General features: G+C 37.7%; 3 protein-coding genes across 4 annotated transcripts; 2 read left to right on the top strand and 1 right to left on the bottom strand.

Moving 5' to 3' along the window:
* The first annotated feature begins 598 nt into the window (after window positions 1-598).
* LOC134822929 (activating molecule in BECN1-regulated autophagy protein 1A-like) lies at window positions 599-9,937 on the top strand. The gene is made up of 10 exons (XM_063834206.1): window positions 599-769; window positions 948-1,049; window positions 1,246-1,444; window positions 1,547-1,716; window positions 2,206-2,447; window positions 6,280-6,714; window positions 6,865-6,933; window positions 7,044-7,147; window positions 7,378-7,569; window positions 9,194-9,937. Exons 1-10 carry the CDS (start codon window positions 645-647, stop codon window positions 9,509-9,511), a joined length of 1,956 nt encoding a protein of 651 aa, XP_063690276.1. The 5' UTR covers window positions 599-644; the 3' UTR covers window positions 9,512-9,937.
* Window positions 9,938-12,616: 2,679 nt separating this feature from the next.
* Window positions 12,617-13,870, top strand: LOC134822898 (all trans-polyprenyl-diphosphate synthase PDSS2-like). Its single transcript, XM_063834170.1, has one exon. It carries the CDS (start codon window positions 12,624-12,626, stop codon window positions 13,827-13,829), a length of 1,206 nt encoding a protein of 401 aa, XP_063690240.1. The 5' UTR covers window positions 12,617-12,623; the 3' UTR covers window positions 13,830-13,870.
* Window positions 13,871-14,423: 553 nt separating this feature from the next.
* Window positions 14,424-20,727, bottom strand: LOC134823373 (N-acetyltransferase ESCO1-like). Of its 2 annotated transcripts, none has more exons than XM_063834824.1 (14): window positions 20,535-20,727; window positions 20,150-20,287; window positions 18,915-19,775; window positions 18,468-18,609; window positions 18,192-18,332; window positions 17,951-18,108; window positions 17,550-17,708; window positions 17,007-17,207; window positions 16,529-16,753; window positions 16,090-16,218; window positions 15,867-15,956; window positions 15,595-15,744; window positions 15,092-15,255; window positions 14,424-14,991 (listed from the first exon to the last, which is right to left on the bottom strand). In XM_063834824.1, exons 3-14 carry the CDS (start codon window positions 19,017-19,019, stop codon window positions 14,868-14,870), a joined length of 1,788 nt encoding a protein of 595 aa, XP_063690894.1. In that variant the 5' UTR covers window positions 19,020-19,775; window positions 20,150-20,287; window positions 20,535-20,727; the 3' UTR covers window positions 14,424-14,867. The 2 variants fall into 2 exon arrangements, with proteins under 2 accessions (XP_063690894.1, XP_063690895.1); XM_063834825.1 differs by having other exon boundaries at window positions 17,007-17,204.
* Between the last annotated feature and the right edge of the window lie 3,386 nt (window positions 20,728-24,113).

The raw sequence follows: 24,113 nt of genomic DNA, 5'->3' as shown, positions 1-24,113 counted from the left end.
TAAAAAGGTCATTTAATCTTTGTAGAACTACATTAAAACCCTGATTTGCTATACCTCTCCCCTTTCCCCAAAATATTTGGGAACAGGTTCTGTAGCTTATTATCACCTGATACCGTGAAACAGGACCCTGATGTCTAGCAAGCTTGTCAGACTATATTATATGATAATACTCTTTAATTGGGTGCTTGACAATGATTACGCCTCATTGAGAACTAGTACTGTGCAGAAAGAAACAATGTTATCCAACTGGGACCCATGAATTAAAAGCTCGATTTACTGTATTGTGTTCCTTTTCCAAAATGTAAGGTAAATCGTGGTTTTACTGTACAATTCTTTTGGTAGCAAGGGGACAGTCTTGTGACAATGGAGACCCTGTTGTTTTGTATTTTTTTCTGACTATGAATGGCATTGCTACAACCTTGTACCATTGTACAACCTTGCTGTTTGACCTATAATTGAAGCTCACCCAAAAGCTGATCCCCAAACATTATGTATACTTTATAGTTTATAACACTCTGACCTTTAATCAAATAACCTTTTATTGATAACCTTATTCGTAAGGTTATCAATAATAAGTTTTTAACCCGAAACACCAAATAGATCAAGTCAATTAACAGTTAACCTCAAAACACCGGACTAGTGTCATGATAAAAGCTATTTATAATCGACAACTCAACGGAAAGTTTACACCAAAAGAACATAAACTTATTGGTGGTCTTGTTGAGGACAAATTTTTCACCCTCAAGAAATCATCTTACACATCAGTGAAGTAAGTTTTCATTGCAATCTCAATGCCGTTTCGGTTCTGGATTATCAACTTTGTGTTGTCTAGAAATCATCAAAAAATAGATTCGTTTTGTTTTTCCCCCATGAATTTTTTGATGCCTATGTATATTTTTGATGTCTATCTATATTTTATACTGGCATATAATGCTGATCCTCCTCAGGCTACACGATATCCAAACTAAGTCAGTGTTTGCTGTTGCTTTCTCCCATGACGGAACATTAGTAGCATCAACTCATGCAGACCATACTATCAGAGTACTATTGTGAGTTTTCAATTATATCATGAATATTGGTTATAAAGTATTTAACAACATTTTGTTAGAAATGAATCTAAAATAATCATTAGCTATTCCTAAAGTGAATTTGTTCTGTATAGCATCATGTAGATATCATCTTTGCATCCAAGCAATTTAAATGCTTCATTTACTGCTATTTGTTTACAAAATAATATTTTACCAGCTACGAGCCGTTTGGTCTGACCCACACGTTGCGGGGTCATGTCAGATCTCCAATAAGCCTGCAGTTCCACCCCAAAAACCGGTACATCCTAGCTAGTGGGTGTTTGGCAGGTCAGGTCTTCCTTTGGAACTTACAGTCCATGATGGGCACCAAAATGCACCAACTGTGCCCTTTTCTTCAACAACCCACCACTCATGAGGTTATTAACCATATTTGGTATCTTTTTAATTAAAATTCAGAGTAAGTTTTGCCACGTTAATAAAAATTACCCTCAATTTAAATATAATTCTCGTTTGCTCAGGTTATGCACTCAGTTGTTCACCTCCCAATTGGCTCAATAGCATTCCACCCTAATGGGAGACATTTGGTGGCAAGCAGATGTAGGCAGCTCACCCTGTGGGACATTGAATCTAAACAACCCTCCCAACCAATCAATACTGTGTTTACCGAGCACGAGAGTGAGAGAATCAGGTACTTGCTTTTATTCTTATCTTGTTCTTGTTAAAATTATAGGATTTATCAAGTTATGAACACTTTATTCTTAAAATCACTGAATTGCTGATTTAATGTTGACGTTATGATGCTATTTTTAAAATAAACTATTGATGAATTTTATTAAATTGAGCTGGGTGAAATTAAAGACATAACAAAGTGCAACAAGTGCATTATGGATTGTATTGGCATAGATAACAGCATTGATAAGATTTTTAGATCATTTTTGCTGTTTGATGAAAAAGTGATAAAGATGATATTATTATTCGCGATATCATATATAATAAAGTTGATTTAGCTTATTAATACCATTGTTAATTATTAATCAATATTATTAATTAAAATCATTGACATTATTATTAATAATACTAAATAACATTAATGATATAATAACAATCATATTATAATTAGCTTTCATATTATAATTAACATTCATGCATATTAATTAATATATGTTTCCGTTTACAGAGGAGTGCTGTTTGACCCGTACGGTAGGTACCTAGTCACAGCAATAAGACGAGTAGTCCCCACTCCGGTGATCCCGGCTGCAGCTTCCCCAGTTCCCGAGGTCAAGGTGGAAACGTGGACTCCAAAACGCCCTAAAACCGGACGTTACAGCAAGCTTAATACAGTAAAGAATGCGCTCAACAAACTTATATACGCTGGACAAAAGAGGTCCTTCTCCACTGCCAATAGTGGTGCTAGCCAAGGTTACTTTATAATATATTTTATATTAGCCACGACTATTCATTAACCAAACGATTGCAAATTTCTGTTTACTTTTAATTAGAACGTAGGCTCATTTTTGTAAATTAAATGATAACCAATTAAAAATGTCACTCGTTATTAGCGAAGCAGTTATTATACTCATTATTTTAAAAATATATAATTAATTAAACGTATATATCTTACTATAGTTAAGTGAGACAATATATTTATTATACATGTTTAATGTTTATATATCTGTTACTATTTTACTGACACCACGACATCAACTTTAACACGGCTTCCCGCGAAAACAGTGTACCAGAGAAAAATATGCCATTGAAAGTATGTTATGAAGTGCCTCGCTGACCAAAAGCTCATTTATTCAGAAGCTCCCAACAGTATCCAGAACTATTTCCCTCCATTCTTATGTCGTATGATCTGAGCATAACTCTTCAGTCTATCCGGCAAATAGATCATCATTTGTATGTTATCCTCCAAAGTTGTACCCTCTAAGGGGTATAAAATAACAGAGCAGTGGACACGTGCTCGTGATATAGCTAAGTAAAGTATTGTCAGATCCCTCTCACTGTACCTCGTCATTTCGTGCAGCACAATTACAGCTGGCCACTCGGACGAGGAACTGGTTTCACTGTGACATACTCCAATCTCGTTACCGGTATCATCACGCCTCTTCTTTACAGTTTCTTGAATAACTGATTCTATATCGCTTGTAACATAATTGTAAACTAAACCTATGTCAGAATTAATAAATTCATTTTTAACTCTAAATATCTTATCTAATTCTGTGTTCAAAACGTAATTAAACTTATCAACATCGAACTTATCTAAAATATGTATGACAGTTTTTGGGCCATGTATGAAATGGCCCGGAATTTGTGTCGGTAAAATCATTCTGAATATTTCTGGTCTATTTGCAATTGATCCGATAAATTTTTCCCTGATAACAGATAAGATGTTCGACAAATCAAAAGTATTTCTTAAACTCATTGACAAAGTTGTCCTCTGACCTGGATGTAATTTATCACCGATTACATCTACTAAGTTCACGATATGTGCGTCCTCGTAGTAATAGCCTTGAACCAAATCACCAGCAATCCAAACATTCCGACTAGATGATAACCTGAACAACATGTCTATCACTTGGCCACAATCCTCGACCGAGCTATAATACAAAAGCAACTGGATGTCATCAACAAATAAGTAACAACTCGTTATTGAACTGAGTAAAGCTGTTATAAGTTCGAAGTTTCCGTTATAATCAATCATATTTATGATGATAACTTGACTTTCCTTATCTGATATAAGTTCTCCGAGTTGTGAATACGAGGCCGCTTCATTGTCATATATAGTTACCGCAATCATCTCTTCATATTGTACATTAGCTTTATCTAATGCACGTTGGTAAAGCTGGGAATTATTCCCTTTTCCAGTAAATCTCAAAAGCACGATTTTGTTTTCCATATCAGATTGTGCAAGTTGTATCATCTTCCCACACAACAAAACAGTTTTGCCGGCCCCTGCGGGTCCATTGATCCACAAGAGGCTTTCTTCAGATTCAAAGACGAGACTCTGTTCTAGTGTGAGATTTTGAACTGCAATGTAATCTCTTATAACCTCCGGAGCTTGTAAAACACCAGGATTTCTATCACGTTTTTTGCCCTTTTTAAGCTGTAGAGTGATCTGTCCCTCTCGAAGTAGCTTGTCAGTATCCATGATGCACCTACCTAAACTACACCTGGACTGATCACATTTGGTTTTCTCTGTGGCCCAAATAGCAAGTATCATATTCCTAACTTTATCGTGGGAATTACCTCTGCTCTCTGGTTGCTCAGTTCTTTTTCTAATACAACTTATTGCATGTGTTACATTACACTTCCACCAAGCACCAAAACTTTCTAGACTGTTTGAGTCACCGTGAAAACCCGATAAATCTTCTTGATCAATGATAGTCGACAGTTCGGTATCATATAAGCGGAGATCCATATTCTGACTACACTGAAACTGTTCTTTGAACAGTTTACTAAAATTAGGATATGCTGTGAACTGAAGAATGGTTGTGTCCATGTCAATACATTTGATCAGAGTTGCTATTTTATCTCGTTGTTCGGCTGATTTTCTGAACGTTCCAACTAACGCTAGCGACTGTTTTTCCATCTCATCCACTGTACCAGGATCATTTGACTTGAATCCAATATGTGAAATGTTTTTCACTTCGATTATAACACAAAATTCTGGACCTAACACCAAGAAATCGCACTCCCCCTCTCTGTTCGAGGAATTCTTGCAACCCTTACACTTCTTTTTGTCTCTCACATGACTTTTATCGCACAAACAAAATTGATAATGGGTAAACTCAAAGTTATGAAGAACGACCAGACCTTTCTCCTCTAAGTTCTCCAAGGCTCGGTAAACCTTAACTTCAGCTTCGTAGTCTGACTGTTGCTGTCGTTGCTGTTTAAAACTGCTTCCTGGTTCATCTTCTTTGGGGTACCGATCTACGTACGTCTGCTCTGGTGCTCTTGGTAGCATTTCAGGATAATATTCAGAAGAGCTGCAGAAATTGTCGAATATTTCTTTGCCGTTTATTAGATATCTTTCCATACTTCAAAAGTAGCTGAAATAAAATAATCTTATTAATCATCGATAAATATAACCGATATTTTTTGTTGTTACAGACTGTTAGATCCGAAACATGAATGTAATAAAGGCACCAATGTTTTTTAGAAATAGTAATACCAAACGAAATTTGTGTCATTTAGGGCGAGCAATTTACGAATGTTCCAGCTATTTCCGTAGTATTAGAAAACTAACGAATGATTAATACAGTCTCAAAAATCAACTCCAAAATCTGGAATGCACTTTGATATTTCATTGTGCGCAACTTATAAACAAGAAGCAGCCCTTTAACTGAATTAGATAAACTGAAGAATTCTACAAAATATTGGAAATATCTGTACTGATGTTATATGTAGTAATTATACAAATATTATTACCACGGCCCAGGAATTTGTACTCACTTCAAGGTGTTTTGTATCAATAATTGTATGTTTCCAGCCCACCAGTTCAAGGTGTCACCCTGTAAGTTTATTCTGCTAACAAAAGGTACCGGGGAAAGGTTTTACAGTCATTCATTGTTAGCGTCATAATATTGATATGCAATGAAGATATACGATACAGATATTTGGTAGATTAAATTCATCTGATCAATCGTAGAATTTATCTCCAAAAGAGTGATCCTGCAACCGCAACCTACAAACTAAAGTTATGGCGGGCAAACTAAATTCAGGTCAAACTAGGACGGCTTGAATTACAGCAGAGACGCAGTACGCTCGCAAAACAAAAAGTGTACACTGACCAGTGACCGAGTAAGAGGGACGAATGTGTTCATTTGAATCACGTGACATCACATGGTTGTCACGTGACATTGTTTAGCGCTTAGCGACTTGACGAGTTATGTCATGTGCTGTGTAATATTATAGCTATTATAATAGAATATGCGAGTATCATACATACTTACTACGTATCAATATTCAATATCATAACACTACTGGGGGCCGGGGGAGTAAAATGGACACCCCCACCTGAGACGGGAGATCGTTATATAATTTTAAAACGAAAGCAATAATTTTAAACAAGTTTTGACTTTTGGAAATGTATAATTATTTCTCGCTACTGGACCAGGAGGGCGGGGAATATGAATTTCATGAGCACCATCTTTATACTTACGTTTCACAATTTGCACCAGCTGAAATATAGGGGTTACCGAAGCTGTGATTGTGTATTTAAACTAAGTCTAACATCCCACTTCTTCAGATGATGAGGGCAGCCCTGGTCCCAGCACGAGATCCTCCTCTGGTGGAGACTCTAGTGCACCACGTGGCAGCAGCACTGCCAGTCCAGCTGCTGGGCGTCACTCTCCCCAGCCCCGTCTAGACTCCACTGAGACAACAACCACCCAGACCGCTTCTCTTAGGATAGACTCAACTACCACCACTGTACCACTGAGACCGGACTCCGCTGCTGGTCATCACGGTGCAGCAGCAGCACAGGACCACTCTACTTCCCAGCGCGCTGCGCATGGTGCAGCACATAGCGCTACGCACGGCTCTACTCACGATCAACCCGCTACTCAACGCAATGCGCACGGCTCCGCGCAAGATCACCCAAACGGACAACGAGTAGCACGAGGGCACACTCCTGTAGACCTGCCTAGTGGAAACACAGGCATGTTCAGAGACCCTCGACTTGGTATAGTGACCCATTGAAATTATATATAACAATAACTATTTTCATTTCATGATTTTCGCGAAATATCAAAGTAGTTGTACTAAGATAGCTATGTTAGTGCAGAGTTTTACGGGGTTATATTTTGTGTTGAACGTATTATGTCGCCCTCAGAACGGACAGAACAAGATCAGATGGAGTTACGATTGCAAAGCAGATCACTTTGTACTAACTGTCAAGCTGGTAAGTATGTTGTGTGTATAATTATAAATTAAACATGCAATTAATCACACAATTATTGTTATGTAGTTATGTGTAATTAATTGTTAAATTGAATATGATTTATCTTTCAGGAGCGTTTAGTAAACACGTCGTACAAGTTTGGGATTTTGAGGATGATGTTCTGCCCGACATACGGGACGCCGACCACAACATAATCACTAACTCAGCTATAATGGTATTTATTTTTGTCACAGCTATTAATAGCAGAGGTTCCCACTCAGTCGAGTTTTTATACAATATTTTTAATGCAAATTCCTAACGATATTTTCTGAGCTCACAGATGTAGAGACTGGTGGTGTGGTGAATCGACTCCCCACCAGTATTCACATCTATTTAGCCATCAACTAGCTAACATTAGAAAGATTATATAATACATTGTCTGACATGTTAATGTTCCTGTGCCAGGTAACGAATGTGAACCTGCAAGTTTCGCCGGACGGTTCGTTCGTGTGTCTTGTAGAGAAAGAAGATTGCGGAGGTGGAGCTACACTTTATCTTACAGTTTACAGTCTCTCTCCTGACACTTTCAAACAGTGTCTCATGAGGACCTGTGTCAAGTACATCCCCATGTGCATCAGCATCACTCCTTTTAACCAGGTTAGTGTGCATCAGCATCACTCCTTTTAACCAGGTTAGTGTGCATCAGCATCACTCCTTTTAACCAGGTTAGTGTGCATCAGCATCACTCCTTTTAACCAGGTTAGTGTGCATCAGCATCACTCCTTTTAACCAGGTTAGTGTGCATCAGCATCACTCCTTTTAACCAGGTTAGTGTGCATCAGCATCACTCCTTTTAACCAGGTTAGTGTGCATCAGCATCACTCCTTTTAACCAGGTTAGTGTGCATCAGCATCACTCCTTTTAGCCAGGAGTGTGCATCAGCATCACTCCTTTTAACCAGGTTAGTGTGCATCAGCATCACTCCTTTTAACCAGGTTAGTGTGCATCAGCATCACTCCTTTTAACCAGGTTAGTGTGCATCAGCATCACTCCTTTTAACCAGGTTAGTGTGCATCAGCATCACTCCTTTTAGCCAGGTTAGTGACACAGGGCTCAGTTAGTTGCTGTAGTGACTAAGCGGATTAGTGGTAGTACGTGGGTCGTGGAATGACATTTGCTGAAAATATCTCTGACGTAATAGTTCAACGGTCCCTAGGGTTAATGTAACCATCAGCCGTTTGGTAAATGAAGAAATCCTAGTTCTTGGAACTAGTACAAGTTCTTTACCTCAAAGAACTTTCTATCATGTTTTCTGCTGGCTTACCACGGACCACAGCTCTAAATGTTAAAATGACGATCTCTGGTACCGGCTACACATTGCTAAGAAAAAAATTCAAGAAAATGTTCCGAATATTCTCACGAACTTAAATTAATGTAACTAGAATCAGTATCGCCGTTTTTTCATCTTATCATTAAAACCCTAATTTTGATCGCTGTGATTTGTTTCGGGCTACTTAGCAACTAATACATGATAATTCTATCGAAATGGAAGAAAATCGCCTGATATTTTTAGCTGGCAATTCACAGCCTTATCAGCGGTTCTCATTGAAATTTCATTTCTGATCCAGAGTTTCCTAGTTCTAAAGAAGAACTGGAAGTTTCAGAAGTAGAACTGGAAGTTTTGCTTTCTCCAGTTTCTCTCGCATATGAAATCAGGCTAACGTTATCAGAAACCTAGCTGACATTATCAGTCCGTTATGGTGTACAATACATGATATATCATACACTACCCATTTTAATATTAAATGATGAATTTAGTGTCAGTTAATGAATTATCTCACATTTTATCAGATCCAGTAAATTTAACGCCACGTACAAAATGATCGCGATTGCATTATTATAATATCACAGTGGAAATAATGTATTATATATGCTCATGATCATGCCGAGACTTGAGTTTCTCATGCGTAAAATCAAAAACCGATAAATTATTAGAAGTAAATGTCACGGTTACGGAGCACTAATTTCCCCGGATTCGGTTACTCACCGTGATGTAATGTCTTGTGTGGGGTGCATTTTGGACATCCACACGGATTACGGAACACATGTCATTGATAAGGGCTTCAGTTAGTAAGGTGTTGAGGTAGCAGAGAGAGAGAGAGAGAGGTAGCAGATATTATGAGCCAGGTGTAGTTTGCGATGTCTGACATGTTTCGGTGACATTTTAGTCGATTTTATAACTTTTACTGTGTCCTATACTGATCTGTACCCCATATTTCAGTACATTGTCGCATTCGCACGCCACACTGACGGGCGAGAGAACCACGCAGGGATGATAATAACGTACGAGATCCCGCGTAAGAAGTTCAGCGACAAACAGCGCATGACCCGCTCCATGACCAAACCGCCCTCATCTACCCCCAAGTTCAACCAGATCTCAATCCACGACGAGATGCCGATAAACATCGCGCGATTCGGACATTTGCCCTGGCAAGGGACTGTAATCGGGACGTGCTCTGGGAAACTGTATTTAATGAGGGTAGGACCCCGTCAGATCCAGCTGGACGCGGTAACAGAGCCCGGAGCTAACTCCTCATAACCCAGGATACGTGCCCCGCCTGCTGGGGCTATGTTAGACTTGAAATAGAGTGTGTCCGCGAGATGCTGAACAAATGTGTGTTCATTTGCGCGCCTCCCCCCCCCCCCTCCCCCAACTGTTTATTGTAATGCTTGTATACTTGTTTTGATGTTTTCTCTCTTTCTCTCTCTCTCTAGGGTGTTTATAACAGTGGTTTATATTTAGGGAATTTTCTGCTGGCTGTCAGAGGAATTGTGGCAAAATGTGTGTGTGTGTGTGTGTGTGTCAGGAATATTTAATAAATTCGATTATAAACCTGTTTATAAACCTGATGGTTACGAACACCCCTTGAGTTGGTTTAACTGTGACCTTCTGTTTTTGTTCAGTTGTTGCCTGCCTTGTCATTATATATATATGAGACACTTACATTTTAACGAGTGTGATGAATGATTTATTTTCTTAAATTTGAAGTGGATTTTTGATATTTGTTAATAAATACATCGGGCTGTCATATGAAAAATGTTCTTATTCTAGGATTTTCGGCGTTGTGCTGGACAATGTGCTAGTATACATAGTATACTTTAATACAATGTGATAGAAGCGAGTGTTTGTATTTAAATTTGTTAGAAAAGTAAAGATCGGTCCCCTAAAATGCGGTATCCCTACAACAACTGTATACTAAAAACGCCATGGAGTTTACTTGAAGAGTCTAGTTTATGGTTTTAACGGGTAGAATTTTGAATTTCTTATAAAATATGTATCCAGGTTATAAGACAAAGAGCCATACCCTACCTGGATGTTTCCTTATATCAAGAAAACGAAGACCTTATAGTCTACCGTAGGGGCTGCGATCACCTTCGGATTGTAGGTTGCATGCTTAGGTTTTTTTCACCATGCCGAGGCGGAAAAGGTGCAGGAGAGCACATACTCCACGATCATATACTATTACTACAACTACTCAGTTGAAATGTCAGCAATATAGCCAGATGTTTCAACTGGTGATGATTACAGATAAATTCTGATCAGTCCGGGAATGTTTCCCAATAATTTCAGATATGTGCACACAAAGAGACATTTAAACGTTGTATAACACTAATTCGTCCATACACCTGGGTCATGGCTTCAAATATTTCAACTAAAAGGTCAACAAAAATGCGACACACCTATAAACATCAAGTATTGAACAATTAATTATGTACAGGGTGTTTCAAAAATAATGTCCTGATTTTAAAAAACAATACATTTTTTTATAAAGGAGCAAAATGCTCATTATCGGTTGGCATTAGTTTGTAATTTGTAAGCTTTATGAACTAATGCCAAGCAATAGTGGGCATTTTGCTCCTTTATAAAAAATTTTATTGTTTTTTAAAATCAGGACATTATTTTTGAAACACCCTGTATTTTGCCGAATAATAATGGACACTATTTAGTTTTCGACAAATATAAGTTTTCGACAATAATAAAGTTGCAGCGTTACTGGTTAGTTCTGGTTAGTTAAGTTTGACAGAAGGTGCCCCTTATAGCACACTTGTAATGTTTCTTCCAGTTAATTTGTATACACTTGAGATAACTGTTGTGATGTAATTACAGCATTATTATTACCCCGCCTAAATTAGACCATCTGGAGATATGAATCATACCATATAATTTGGTAAATTATATCTGAAAATATATATGTTGCCTTATTTGGTCGTATATGACAACTTGCTAAGTCCTAGACATTCATTAATCATTCCTTGATCCTTCCAAGCTTTGACTTAACAGCTTACAAACTGTTCGTGAGGATGAAAGCGAGATTGCGCGTTTACTTCCGTCTGTTTTAATCAAGTTAGATCATATCAAATTTCCGTCCTAAGAAACTGAGCCATGTACCGTATTAGGGGGCCGATATCTATTTCTTACTTACTTATACTTACTGGATGAGTTAAATATGCTTTGTCGCTGCGTGTTGTTCTACTATGAATGTTTCTTTGTCTCATTTTTCGTTGAACCGCATTGTGTATGATCGGTACAGTGTTTCTGTGATCGATTAAAAATTTGAAATGTAAATCTTGAGATGTTTTCCTTTAATCGACTGTTTTACATTTAAAATATTTTTAAAACCTTTAAGAATGCTGGTATTTAACGTGGCATTCCGTTTGAATGAAGGGTTGATATAAAATATATTTTATATGGATTAACTGTGGTGAATCAAATAAGTTAAAAGTTTTGATATGTGGTTTTGTTCAGAAAAAAAAGTAATATTTGTTTGAGTGAAAGAATGATAAGTTTGTCATGACGTTTGCTTAACACAGCATATTTAAAATTTTGTGTCCTCTGTGGTATCATTGTACTTTTAATGGTATGAGGCCAAGGCTCGATAAGAGAAGGAGAATAATAGAAGTATTTGTTACTTTTTTGGTAGTTCTTCGTTTAATAGGTTTAATTACAGTCCATCATTGTTCAAAATGATTTTATTACTAAACTTATATAGTTCTCGCAGATAAAAACATGTTTTTATTTAACGTGTGGACCATTTGGTGGATTAGTTCTAGTCCTAATATTAGAAATAAATTTTCCAGTGAACGAGTGGGGTAGAAAGCAGTGGAAAATAAACATTTTTCTTACCCCCTAAATGATCTTAATTTGCTCTTATCGTGCTGCTGCATTTTGATTTACTTTATTTGCTGTTTTAAAAAGCACATATTAAATTAATAAAATGATTCAGCAGCAATGAGGTTAAATGATTTAGCAGTCAAAGTTTTATTACTACATTCAGTTTTGTCGATTTGCACTCTTTAGAACGTTGCTCCAATTTTTGACAAATTTCTGATTTATCACTTAGAAAAGCCCCTTCTAAAATTTCGTTGTATTTAATGTACATTAAGTAAAGCTTTTGTTACGTGCCATTTTGTATTGAACTCATAACGCAACATAATATTACTATAATAATACATAATATTTACTGACGTGTATTACTGCGAGCACATCATGTCATGTGGTAATAATTATACGATTATTCGGTATAATTATGCAAAGATTCAAAGATTATACTCACATGATCTTGTCAAATTTAAGTATCTGTTATTTCTAAAATTATTCAAAACGTTTTGACATACCTTCCACCGGTTAACCTTGAATATCATTCCAGGGAATGTCAGGAAGACTCTGTCGATCGCTTTGCACGAGAATCTCGGGCGGTTCCTATCAGTGCAAATCATCCAAACCGAGTCACGTGATCTCAACTAATCATACCAAATATGGGCATAACGTGGTACATCACCCCACCAACAGACACTTCAATTCCAACAGTACTGACTTTCCTGACACTCTCCCTAATCTAATGCAAATAGAAAAACTGGTGGACTCTCCAGTCACATTCCTAAGTATAGAATACCTGCAGAATAACGAGATATTTTATCTGATGGAAAACATTCAAAAGTTAATCGGCACAAAACACCCCATAGTTCAGTTCGGGGCACAAACGTTACTTGGGTCAACAGGTACGTTCAAAGTTCAGGGACTTATAGCGTTGCTGTTAGCGCAGATACTGAACGCCAGCTCGCACAGCACACTGCTTCTACGCGACCACACTGGAATACTTCCCAAACAGAGACGGCTTGTTGAAGTGTGTGAAATGATATCCACGGCCTTCTTTTTACACGATAACATCGTCAGTTTGGATAAAGTAAAGCTGGACGCCCGGCCTAACATCCAGAAAGGTAACAAGTTATCACTGCTGTTTGGGGATTATTTCCTGGCCACAGCTTGTTCCCAGTTGGCTACAATGGAGAATCCCAGTGTTGTTAACTCTGTGTCTCGAGCTATAGCCCACAATGTCGAGGGAAGGTTCTGGTTAGAGACTATAGATCCGAGCGCTCCACCTACGCTGGATGACTTGTTGAATTACTGTAGCCTGCGTCATGGCGCTCTGTTGTCCAGTTGTTGTTATTCTGCTGCCCTCTTATCAGGACTTGGTATAGACACTGCCTTATCATTACAGAAGTTTGGGGACTACGTGGGGCAGGCCATTCATTTGAAAAGCGAGATATTTGCTACGGAAACTAGCAATATTGGTTCAGAGAGTTTGAGCTCGTACCCCTACATCGCAGCTGTGAGGTACTTACATGAACAAGGCAAAATAGACTTGATAGATCCTATTTCTGGGCTGAATGAGGAGAAGGTTAAAAAGATTATAAACTTGGGATATGGCCTGGATTTGACAGCGGAACAGTGCGAAGTGTATTGTAATAAAGCTCTGGAATCATTAAAACAGTTAAACTCTAATGACAAATTAACACAGAATTTAGCTAAAGTTGTTATGGATATTAAATCTGCTAAACCTGTTTATACTGCGTAATGATTTTTGCTGTTTTCTTTAATATGATCAGTTTGTGTTATTTTGCTAAAGGTTGTATTCGTTTGTCAGTAAATCCAGATGTTAACCTATATATTGAACATGTAAGAAGCGCTATCAGTGCAACAAAGAAAATCTCTCAAAGAAAGCCTCGCAGTATTTTCTGTAGCCAGTGCACCGCACTGTAGATGGTATCTAGATTAATGCTCCGTTTTAACATATTAGGCAGATCTTGTGATTAGCAAGATCAGTTAAACAGTTTTTGACTGGTCGCAAAGGGACACGGTAATTTTCATGTGTTAGTGTACTGAAATGGAGCCCGCCAAGGTCTTTTTATTGTAGAAAGTGGATTCAGCAGCTAGTCGTTGCGCGGCTTTTCGGCTCGCTCGTGTGTTTGAATTCCACATTTTAAGTGAAAAGGACCGCCTATGAAGTTAGGGCATAAGGGATCGCCCTTTGTCCAGCTTCCGTGTGACGTGAGAGGTACATTTTTAATTTCGTCTTAGTATCTTAAATCAACCGCACTAAGGACATAATTAGCGGGACTACCGAAGCAGTCTGCGTGTCTTGTGCTTTTAAACAAAGAAAAACAAATAGTTAAACTTCAATAATAGTTAACTGAGTAACTAATACTTTTACACAATAGCAATACAATTTAATTATAAATACTCAACTCGTTATACACTTTGAATAAAGAAGTAGTCCGAATTAACATGCTTTTTGTTCCGCTCACCAACTTCAACAACTTGAGCGATATGGTTGAAGAAAACCCATTGAACATAATACATTGGTGATGGGGGTTAAACTCCGAAGATAAAATGCTGAAAACCTGATTAAAGCAACAGTTAATTTAAGAGATAGTGAATTAATGACAGTAGTGATCAAATTGAAAGGTCGAAAACAATTTGCAGGTACTCCATAACCAACTGTTGCACAGTCAAGTTTCGTTTTAGCATCGATCACAGGAATAACTCTAGTGTCTTGGATTGCATAGGAAAACAATCACGTGTAATATCCAGATCCTTTAAAGACTATTTCAGATCATCTGTAGATAAGGAAGTTGGCAGTGCCGCAGTATGTCTGAGCGAATAGTCTGCCGTTCTCTGTAGGGTCACTAAACGCGATCTTCACTTTGGATATCGTGCAACCGAACACAAAGTTTGCCCTGAAATGGAAGAGTTAAATACAAGCTTGGGACTGGCATTTCTCCCTTTTGACCAATTATTGTAGCGTAGAATTAAGTATAGGTTCATTGTTCACAATACCTGACACAGTCCATTAGTCTAGAAGCGATTTTCTTTCTCCTACACTGCTTGAAGACCCAAAGTCGACTGATACCGCACACAGCTTTCATTGGAGCGTCGTCCGATTTGAGTAATGGTGCTTTACCAGAATCATCAGTTTCATGTGCAGACACGCAGGGGTAACCCTGAGAAAAATATAATTCAAGTATTCGGTCGGTTGTAACAAAACTTTCAATAATCGTATTATTTATCGTAATCTGAATACATTTTCTAGTTTTATTTAAGTCTTCAGTGTCCCAGCCCGGTATAATCTTTAATAGAATATTCGTTGCCAGGACATAATTTCATCTGGACAAACGCCCGCTTCATCATGGTTATTGTTAACCACCGTTATGTCACGATTCCCGAAATCGCACGAACGATTGAAACGCGTATGTTGTGGGATGTTGTTGATGCAAGGCGATCTTTCGTCGCGTGGGATTTTATGTTGGCGAAAAGAATGGGCATATTCCTCTGAATCTCACCTTCTCGATATGTTCCACAAAAGCGGAAGCGATAACTTTATTAGCGTTGGAGATGTAGAGGAACGCCTGTAGCTCTTTTCCTGGTACAGGAGGTTGGTTCCTGTCCGTTATACCCAGGTCAATGTCGACTACCTCTCTGACTTCTTCCATCTGCATAGTTTTGAGATTTGATATTAAAACATAGTCTTATGTTCTTCAAGTGAAAATGTATCAAGGCACAACTCTAGGTAAATAGATAATCATTAATATATGTAACAAAACTGTCGTTATACCTTTTTAACGTGAGATTTTGGATCATGCTGATTAACCAGGATTATTCTACCGTCGTGATACTCTTCTACCACCCGCTCCGTTTTCCAGCCCTGGGAAAATGAGATCTTGTTAGCATCCAATCTAACACATTTAATGCAGTTCAAAATGTAAGGTTATCTGGAATTAAATACTTCTGAACTGAAGCACAAAAGCTACGGGATAGCGAACAGACGCAGAACTTACGGAAAACGAGCTAGCTTTCAGGAATCTCTTGTGGTACTTGTTGTGATTCTGTTCGTCGTCAGCAACAGTGTGATTGTACACCATTCCACACTGGGTACACTGTGTAGGCTCCACTTTCTGGCCCACGTCCTACAAAAACAAACCAGACCATTAAAATTTAGCGGGAATATGATATTATCAACGCGCGGCACAATGCGCGTCGAATCTGTGATCGGATCATGTAGTTTCTATAACGATATTGCACAAACTTAGGATTGTCAGCGCATCAGAACGCTCGCCGACGCGCGCAGTAATAGTTCACGTTCGTCTAAAATTTCAACTTTCCTATCACTGTTTCCTCAAGATGTCGAGTAACCGATAAATCTAATTGTGTAGGACGACAAAATTTAAAAAATTGCGAATGCATGTTATCTCAGAAAATAGGTCACAAAGTACAAACCAATGTCGTCTGTTCAAGTTTGCTTTGTTTCACGTCACTTCTTTCTTTCTTCGGAGCACCACGTTTTCTCTTGACTGAGGGTGCTGGCTGAGCTCCGGCCCCTGACCAAACCGAATACTCCCAATCCGCTTTAGTGTCTTCTGCTGGTCGAGTTTTGACAAATCCATCACTGTAATCTGTTATCTTCCGGTTACTTTTCTTGTGGCTGTTCTTTATGACACACTCCTGAGGAAGTGGGTTTCTTCATATCTTTATTGTGTGGTTAAATTGAAATTACATTGATAAAACTTACACAGGGTGGGCTACAATAACCAGCTCTCCACTTATAGTGTACCTCATTGCGTATATTCAGGCCCATCATCATAACAATCACAATACATAGCGCATCTATGACACACTACACAGGATATACAAACCTACTCCTGAAACGATATTACACACACAAATCAAAATAACCCTCGAAAAAGTGTCCACAAACCTTGTCACTTGATTTATTACTGCTGGTAGCAGCAGCGCCGTTATTCACAGTCAAATCACTTTTTTTCATCTTGACAGCCACATATTTTGTGGGGGCCATGGCTTCAGCTTCTGGTTTTAAGTTTGTGATGATGTCACCTGTATCCGCACTGTATTGGTTCTTCTCTGGTTTGTTGAAGTCCGGTACGATGCTTTCGTTCTGCTGAATTAGTTGGTGTAAAATTATTCAAATTTCGACTGTTTCTTACAAAGTAGTAATACTGCAGATTTCACTCCTATTTAATTAAGTCATAATGTCCCATTCGGACTCCTTTTTTGCGTTTGCCAATATATGATCCTATAATATATTAACCCACTCTTCGCCCAAACCAGAACCCTAAAACTAAAGCTCACCATACGTCATGGAGAATTGGACCCGAATTTGATTGGATTGATTTGTCCCCCAATGTCAAAAAGGAAACCACACTGAAAAGAGTGAAGCTGTTCTCTCACGAAGTTCCCTCCCTGCTAAGCACAAAACTTATGACAGCTCACATCAGTTTACCTGATGTTCAGGAGGTGCCAGTATGAAGAGATCAGCGTTAGACAGAGCCTGACCATGTTCACCAGTCTGCAACACGTTTAGTAAGTTAGCTAGCTTGTCTTGATCTAGAATGTTCTTATCTGTCAGAGGTTCTGAACCTTCTTCCAGCTGACAGTCTACCTGGTGAGGAAATTGTTAGGAGGAGGATCGCTACATCAGTATCATCCCCAGGTCAATATATATTTCGCATATAAATATAAGATATATTTTTAATGATATTGACCTGGGGTATTACCGTCGATTAAAATTCCATTATTATCAAGACTCTTTAAACGCAGCACAGACCTAACGGTGCGATGATACATCGCATCACGTGAAATGAGTCATGGAATCATGTCACGAGGTATGACGTCAGACCTTACCTCGTAAGTAATATATTCTCCATCTTGTCCGCTTGGCAGTTTAACAAGAGGTTTGGAGTTGTCAGTCTGTGGATCTGCTTTAGATATAAAACTATCGATGTTAGTGTATCCATCCTCTGTAGATTGTATCGGTGCTGCTGGCTGCGTTTGTTCTGTACCTGAGTAAACGCATTATAAATAACATTATTTGTTGAACAGTTAAAGTAAACCGGACTATTCCCAATCCTAAACCCAGACTTACTAGCGACATCGCAGATAATATATTGCTGCCCCGAACTGTCTTGGTATATTTGCTGTCCTCCTTGTTCGGTGCTGAGGATGAACGTCTGTCCTCCTTCAACCGTGTGAAGGTAACCTGGCTGTTCCTCTGGTAATACTCCTCCTGTTATTAGTTAATTAAACGACTGTAATTGAGTTGAAATTACTGAGCTTAATTAATTGAACATGTACCAAATGTGAGAGTTTATATTAGAATTAGTGCCAGTAAGACAAGATCATGAGGAATGCTGGAACATACCTGAAAGGAACTGCTGGCCATCAGCTGTAGTGATGATGTGTTGGCCAGATATTGGTATAACACGGGGCCCTTCTGCTGTTTCTATTTGTAGTTGTAATGTAGTGCTCTCATCACAATCTAACATGTAGCTCTTTTGATCCGCCTGAGAGGGGAGGTGGTGCACTGTCAGTTGAGAGATCGGGATAAATATCATTGCCAGTTAAATAAAAATCATAAATTAATATTTTGTAAATAAAGCGAGATATGATTTCTGATAAAGGGCATGTATCGCTCTTGTATTGCTGAATCTGAGGGTCTCAATTAAAAAGAGTCTTTCACAGAATATTTGGGGAATGACTGTCAAAACACATCAATAATTAGCAAGGGAGACTTCATATTTCAACACCCACCTGGCCTGTAGCTAGGTAAGAGGCCTGTAGGGGACCCTGAAAACTAATAAAAACTCACCTCATTGAGAATGACAGTGTCTGTTGAGAAAGCATACTCAGCTGGTTTCACTTCTTTTCCCTTTTTAGGGAGGATTATATCGTCTAACCAATAGCTGCTGCTCATCTTCACATAGTGCACTTATTTAATTAGCTGATTAGTTAATAAATTAACGGAGGTGTAAGATGAATCATTAAATAACTTAAAACTGGTAGATGTAATGCTAGGTAAATGAGCAGTAAAGAACAGTTAAAGGAAAAGTTGCAATTTAGACACAATGAAACTTCGTAATTTCTGTTCATAATTATTTAGAAATAAATTAACAATTTAGAAATACATTCTTAAAATAGATTCATAGAAAAATTCTGTTTCAAAATGAAATAACAGATACAAATTAAAATTATTGTTGAACTTTCTTTTGTAACACAGTTCAAAATATACAATGTTATATGAAAAATTAGAAATAACGAATTAGCAAATAATTTAGAAATAATGTACAAAATTAATTTGTGCAACCTCGATTTTAAGATAACCCAACTATCGGCATGAAATTCACTGTCGAAATAATTAACATGTAATTCTTATCCAGAGTTTGGGTCAGCGCATGCCCCATAATATTTCTGAAGCCATGCGCATGCCACAAGAATACTTTACTTCTAATAACATTCAACGAAACAGTCAAAACATCGAAGCCAAAAAGCGGGAATCTAGAAGAGAAAGAAGGTCACAACCATTCTTAACATCAGCTTTTTGGAATGTTCATGATGATAAATAGCGATGGCAGCAATGTGATCCCCCATGTATAATTTTTCTACACAGCGAGGTCACTGTGAAGCTTTCCCAACATTGTCTTGAACTGGTCGATATCAGCTTCTAGTTGTCCTGAGTAGAGTAAAATTAGTATAAGATAACTCGAGTAAACTCCTTTCCCTAATAAGAGCATTTTCACTTGTCGCAACAACCGGGATAAAGATAATTTTACACAGAATACATAACTCCGAACTGCGAACATGGATATTATTTCAACATATTCATAATTGCAATGGCTACTAATTGGTAACTTAACTAATTACCTAACTACTGAATATAAATGTTAGAACATATCTTGGTTATCATATTATGTCATGTGGATACACAAGCGTAAACGGTTACAAACAGGATATAAATTATATTTCGAGAAACTTCAATAATGCGACTCAGTCTGAGCCAATCTCAGTAGTATTGAATATAATGCACTGGTAAAACTAGCGACTCACTGATAGTCTCAAAGCGGCTGTTCAGTATCTCAATCCTCTGATTTACTGGATCTTCACTGTCTTTATATGCGGTTTGTAACTTGTCATTAAGGCGGTCCATCTGACTGGCGCACAGTTCCTCGTATCTCGTTTTCATCTCTGATAGAGAGAAGTGGGTCAATTAAAGCATCGGTGATAAAGTAGTAGTATAGTTGATTTAAATAGAGTTGCAGCGTGTTTTCAATTCCTGACTCAATAAGGTATGCAGTATGCACGATATTGATTGAATAAATCTAATAAATGATAATGGAAACGTAACTTAAAGCAGCTGAGAAAGACTGATAATTGAAAAGGTGAAGTCGTGAACTGTTCATAAAACTACTGTTTACAATCTCAATAAACGAACCATCAATAACAGTCTGATCATTTTCTCTATCCTGATTGAGCTGATTAATGACAGAGGACAGCTTGCTTTGAAGATATTCGCTATTCAGTGAGGAGTTGGGAGAGTCTGCCTTGCTTTTCTTGACAACTCCCTCGGTGTGTTCTTGTGACAACAGTCTTTTTTGTGGAGACACTGCTTCTGCCATGCTTTTCCTACGTGGTCAACGAAAGTTAAATTTCTTAAATTTCGGATTTGTTGACTTTTTGGACTTCAAGGCAGATCAGAGCTGACATGATGGACAATTAATCGTGTACCATAAGATTCGGCAGATTACCAAATTGCCATCAATAGAGATAAAGGAAGCAATAAAACAAAGTAGTTGACATTACACATTAATTAAAATGCTGTGCATACCAGTGGGCCACCACTAAGTACTTCAAAAAATGGTTGGGATAATGAAAGATAGCGTCCTATTACCTGAACAGAAAAGCAAAATAGCTCCAGCCGAGGTCATAATTCATAATTCACTAGATAAGATCAGGGATCTGATATAAAATTCCACGGACGATGGACGTGATAAAAGCATATAATTTTAGAACAAAAGTCTTATCATCGCTGGAATCCTCCTCTCTGGAAGCGACCTTGTGCACGACCTCTGCCCCGTGCAGCTTGCGCTTTAAGTATTGCAGATTTACCTCTACTACCGGCAGGCTGACCCCTACCGGCCGCTCTTTTAAACATCGGCGCATTCTTTAGCATGTCCGGTAAAACCTGATAAATATTTCTAGTGAAATGTTTAGTTGTGACTATTTCACATGCAATGAACGACTAATTTATGGCTGGATTATTTAGTAAGTTAAACTGAAAAAGTTCTGATTTCTGAAGAATTTACCATAAATCTGATTTTGCTTCCTCTTAGATAGATATACTCCAGCTGGCTTACACGACCATCTTTTGCGGTAGCCGTAACTGTCTTTATTTGGCAGTTCATATTATCTTCTGCCTCTATCAGTTTACCTGTACACAACGATTTGTAAGATTGCAACAATCTGAGTGATACCGTGCAACTGGAAAGTGTTTAAATTATCAATACGTAATGAAAGGATTTTGATCGAATAGTATACATGGAAATAATGTACCTCTGTAAACTTCACCCGTTGTAGTTTCCACAGTCACTATGTGACCTTCCGCCTCATGCAAAAGTTTAATGGGGACTCCAATAGACATACCTGCTATAAAAACCTATAATTTAGTACATTACTATTAGGTTAAATAGCAGAATATGTTTGTAAGAAAGTGTCAAACAGTATATATTATACAATAAAGTAATTCAAGTGTTGCAATTGGCAGAGCACAATACAGAGGTAACGGAAATTGTCCACTGCTACCAATATTATATAATATGAAATATCAACAATCAGATATATATACACATCTACTCCATCATAGGGGCAGGGATGAGGTTATAAGAGACTTCTGATAGTGGTGTCTCATATTTGCTGTCCGTTTTTTTTTCCTCTGTACCCTCGTAGAGCTATGAGTGTGGTTCTTAACATAGCGAATCTTATTCTTGTCCTTACATGTCTTACCACATTGCAATACCTCTCTTTTCTTTTCCTGGCGATGAGGTCTGCCACTCTATTTAGAATAGCAGAATATTTAGAACATGAAACATCAAAGTCATGGTAACAGATGGTTGAGAATCTATACGATTCCTATAAAAATTAATGAGGGACTATGCTGGGGGACTTTAATTATGCAAATATTTTATAGCTTGGCAGTTGGCTATGATACACTGAATACCATAAAATATTCCTAAATAATAAATACTAATGCAATGTAAAGATTACCACTAAAAAACAAAACGCTAAGAAGGCCTACAACTATAGTTACATTGGAATAAGAATTAATAGAACTGGAATTAGCAATTTAGAATCAATTTATAATCAAATTTACGCAGCAAATAATTACACCATGATTATAAAACTAAATGAAATGTGGAACAGAAACTCAATGCAGGGAGCAACGAGTGAACAATTAGTACTATCTCTTGAAATTTATTGTATAGTTGATTCTGACAGAGGAGAGTGATATCTGAAATCTGCTTTTGGTCCTATGGAAAAATAATGTTTCTAGCCTGCAGCTAACCACAGCAGTGTTGCTGAAGATATTGTAGAACTGGAAGTCTGGGAGAGTATTTGGCTTTTGAAGTTTAATCCTGCTAAATGTAAAGTTGTTCATATTAATCTTAATAGCAACCCTAACTTAAATTATTTAGTAAATGGCGTAGAACTTGAAGTATCTGATCAGGAAAAAGATTTGGGGGTTATTACCCATAGTTCCCTGCTTTGGAATGAACAGATAAAAGCATGTATTTCCAAGGCAAATCATATGATTTTGCTTGGAGAAGTTATCTTTTGACTCTTAAAGATGCAAACAAAATGAAGAAACAGACTTTAGGCTAGAAACTTTATTGAATTAAAATAATCATTCCACGTAACTATGTCTTCTTCAGTTCTGTAATAAAATTGTTAAACATGTGTAAAATTAACGACGGAAAGAAATTTAAAATAACCCAAAAATGTAATTGCAAAAAATTCAAAACTTCAAAAAATACGACAAGAAGAAATGTAAGCTAATACAACTAAATCCTGTACTACTCATGATACTATACTAATTAGTAAACGTAAAACTGGTTGTTCAGAAATCACAATTCATGTGTAAAAACTATTGATAAAATCGGCACTTAAGCAACGATAACTCGGTTGCCATGGTTACTATCCAAGCTAGTCCTATCAATACATTACTTACTATCCAAGCTAGTCCTATCAATACATTACTTACTAGTTAAATATCGACTAAATATTTGTAGAAATAACTCAACTCAGAACGATCATTCATTTCAGGACTTAATCTCAATATATACATCGCTTCTACAATCTTTCTATGAACAGTTTTACTCTGTAAATCAAGTAACTTAAAAGATAAAACTGGGGTTCGGTTAGGATGTAGAGATGCGTAGTGCTGTCCAACCCCATTCTCTGGATGTGCTCTAGGATTCCTAGCAGCCTGTCTGTGCTCCATAAGACGAGCATGGAGGCTTCTCTCAGTTTCCCCAGAGTGTCTCTTACTACACAACTTGCAAGGAACTAAGTAAACAGCTCCTTTTGTTGAGCATGTTGTTCCTGTGAGTCTAGGGTAGATCTCGCAATTGTCAGGGTTACCAAGGTCACAAGTCTGATTATTTCAATTCAATAAAGTTTCTAGCCTAAAGTCTGTTTCTTCATTTTGTTCGCATCTTTAAGAGTCAAAAGATAACTTCTTCAAGCAAAATCAAGTTCAAATGCGACTCATAAATATAGCCCCCTTGAACTATAAATCGTATGATTTGCTGGATTGTAAGGAATTTGATAATTAGAGAAAAATGTGTAATGATAGCCATCTATAAAGCTTTGATAAGACCTCATCTAGAGTATTGTGTCCAATTGTGGAATCCAGTTGCGGCTCATGGAAGTTGGGGGACTGTTTTGGAGCTGGAGAGCGTCCAGAGGCGGTTTACCCGTCTGATTGATGAGGTGGGTACTCTTCCTTACAGCCGTA

The sequence above is a fragment of the Bolinopsis microptera genome, chromosome 11 (genome assembly GCF_026151205.1).
Source record: "Bolinopsis microptera isolate Bmic1 chromosome 11, MBARI_Bmic_1.0, whole genome shotgun sequence".
NCBI lineage: Eukaryota > Metazoa > Ctenophora > Tentaculata > Lobata > Bolinopsidae > Bolinopsis > Bolinopsis microptera.
Note: the sequence above shows the minus strand (reverse complement) of the source record. Positions and strands in the feature narration are given on the sequence as shown.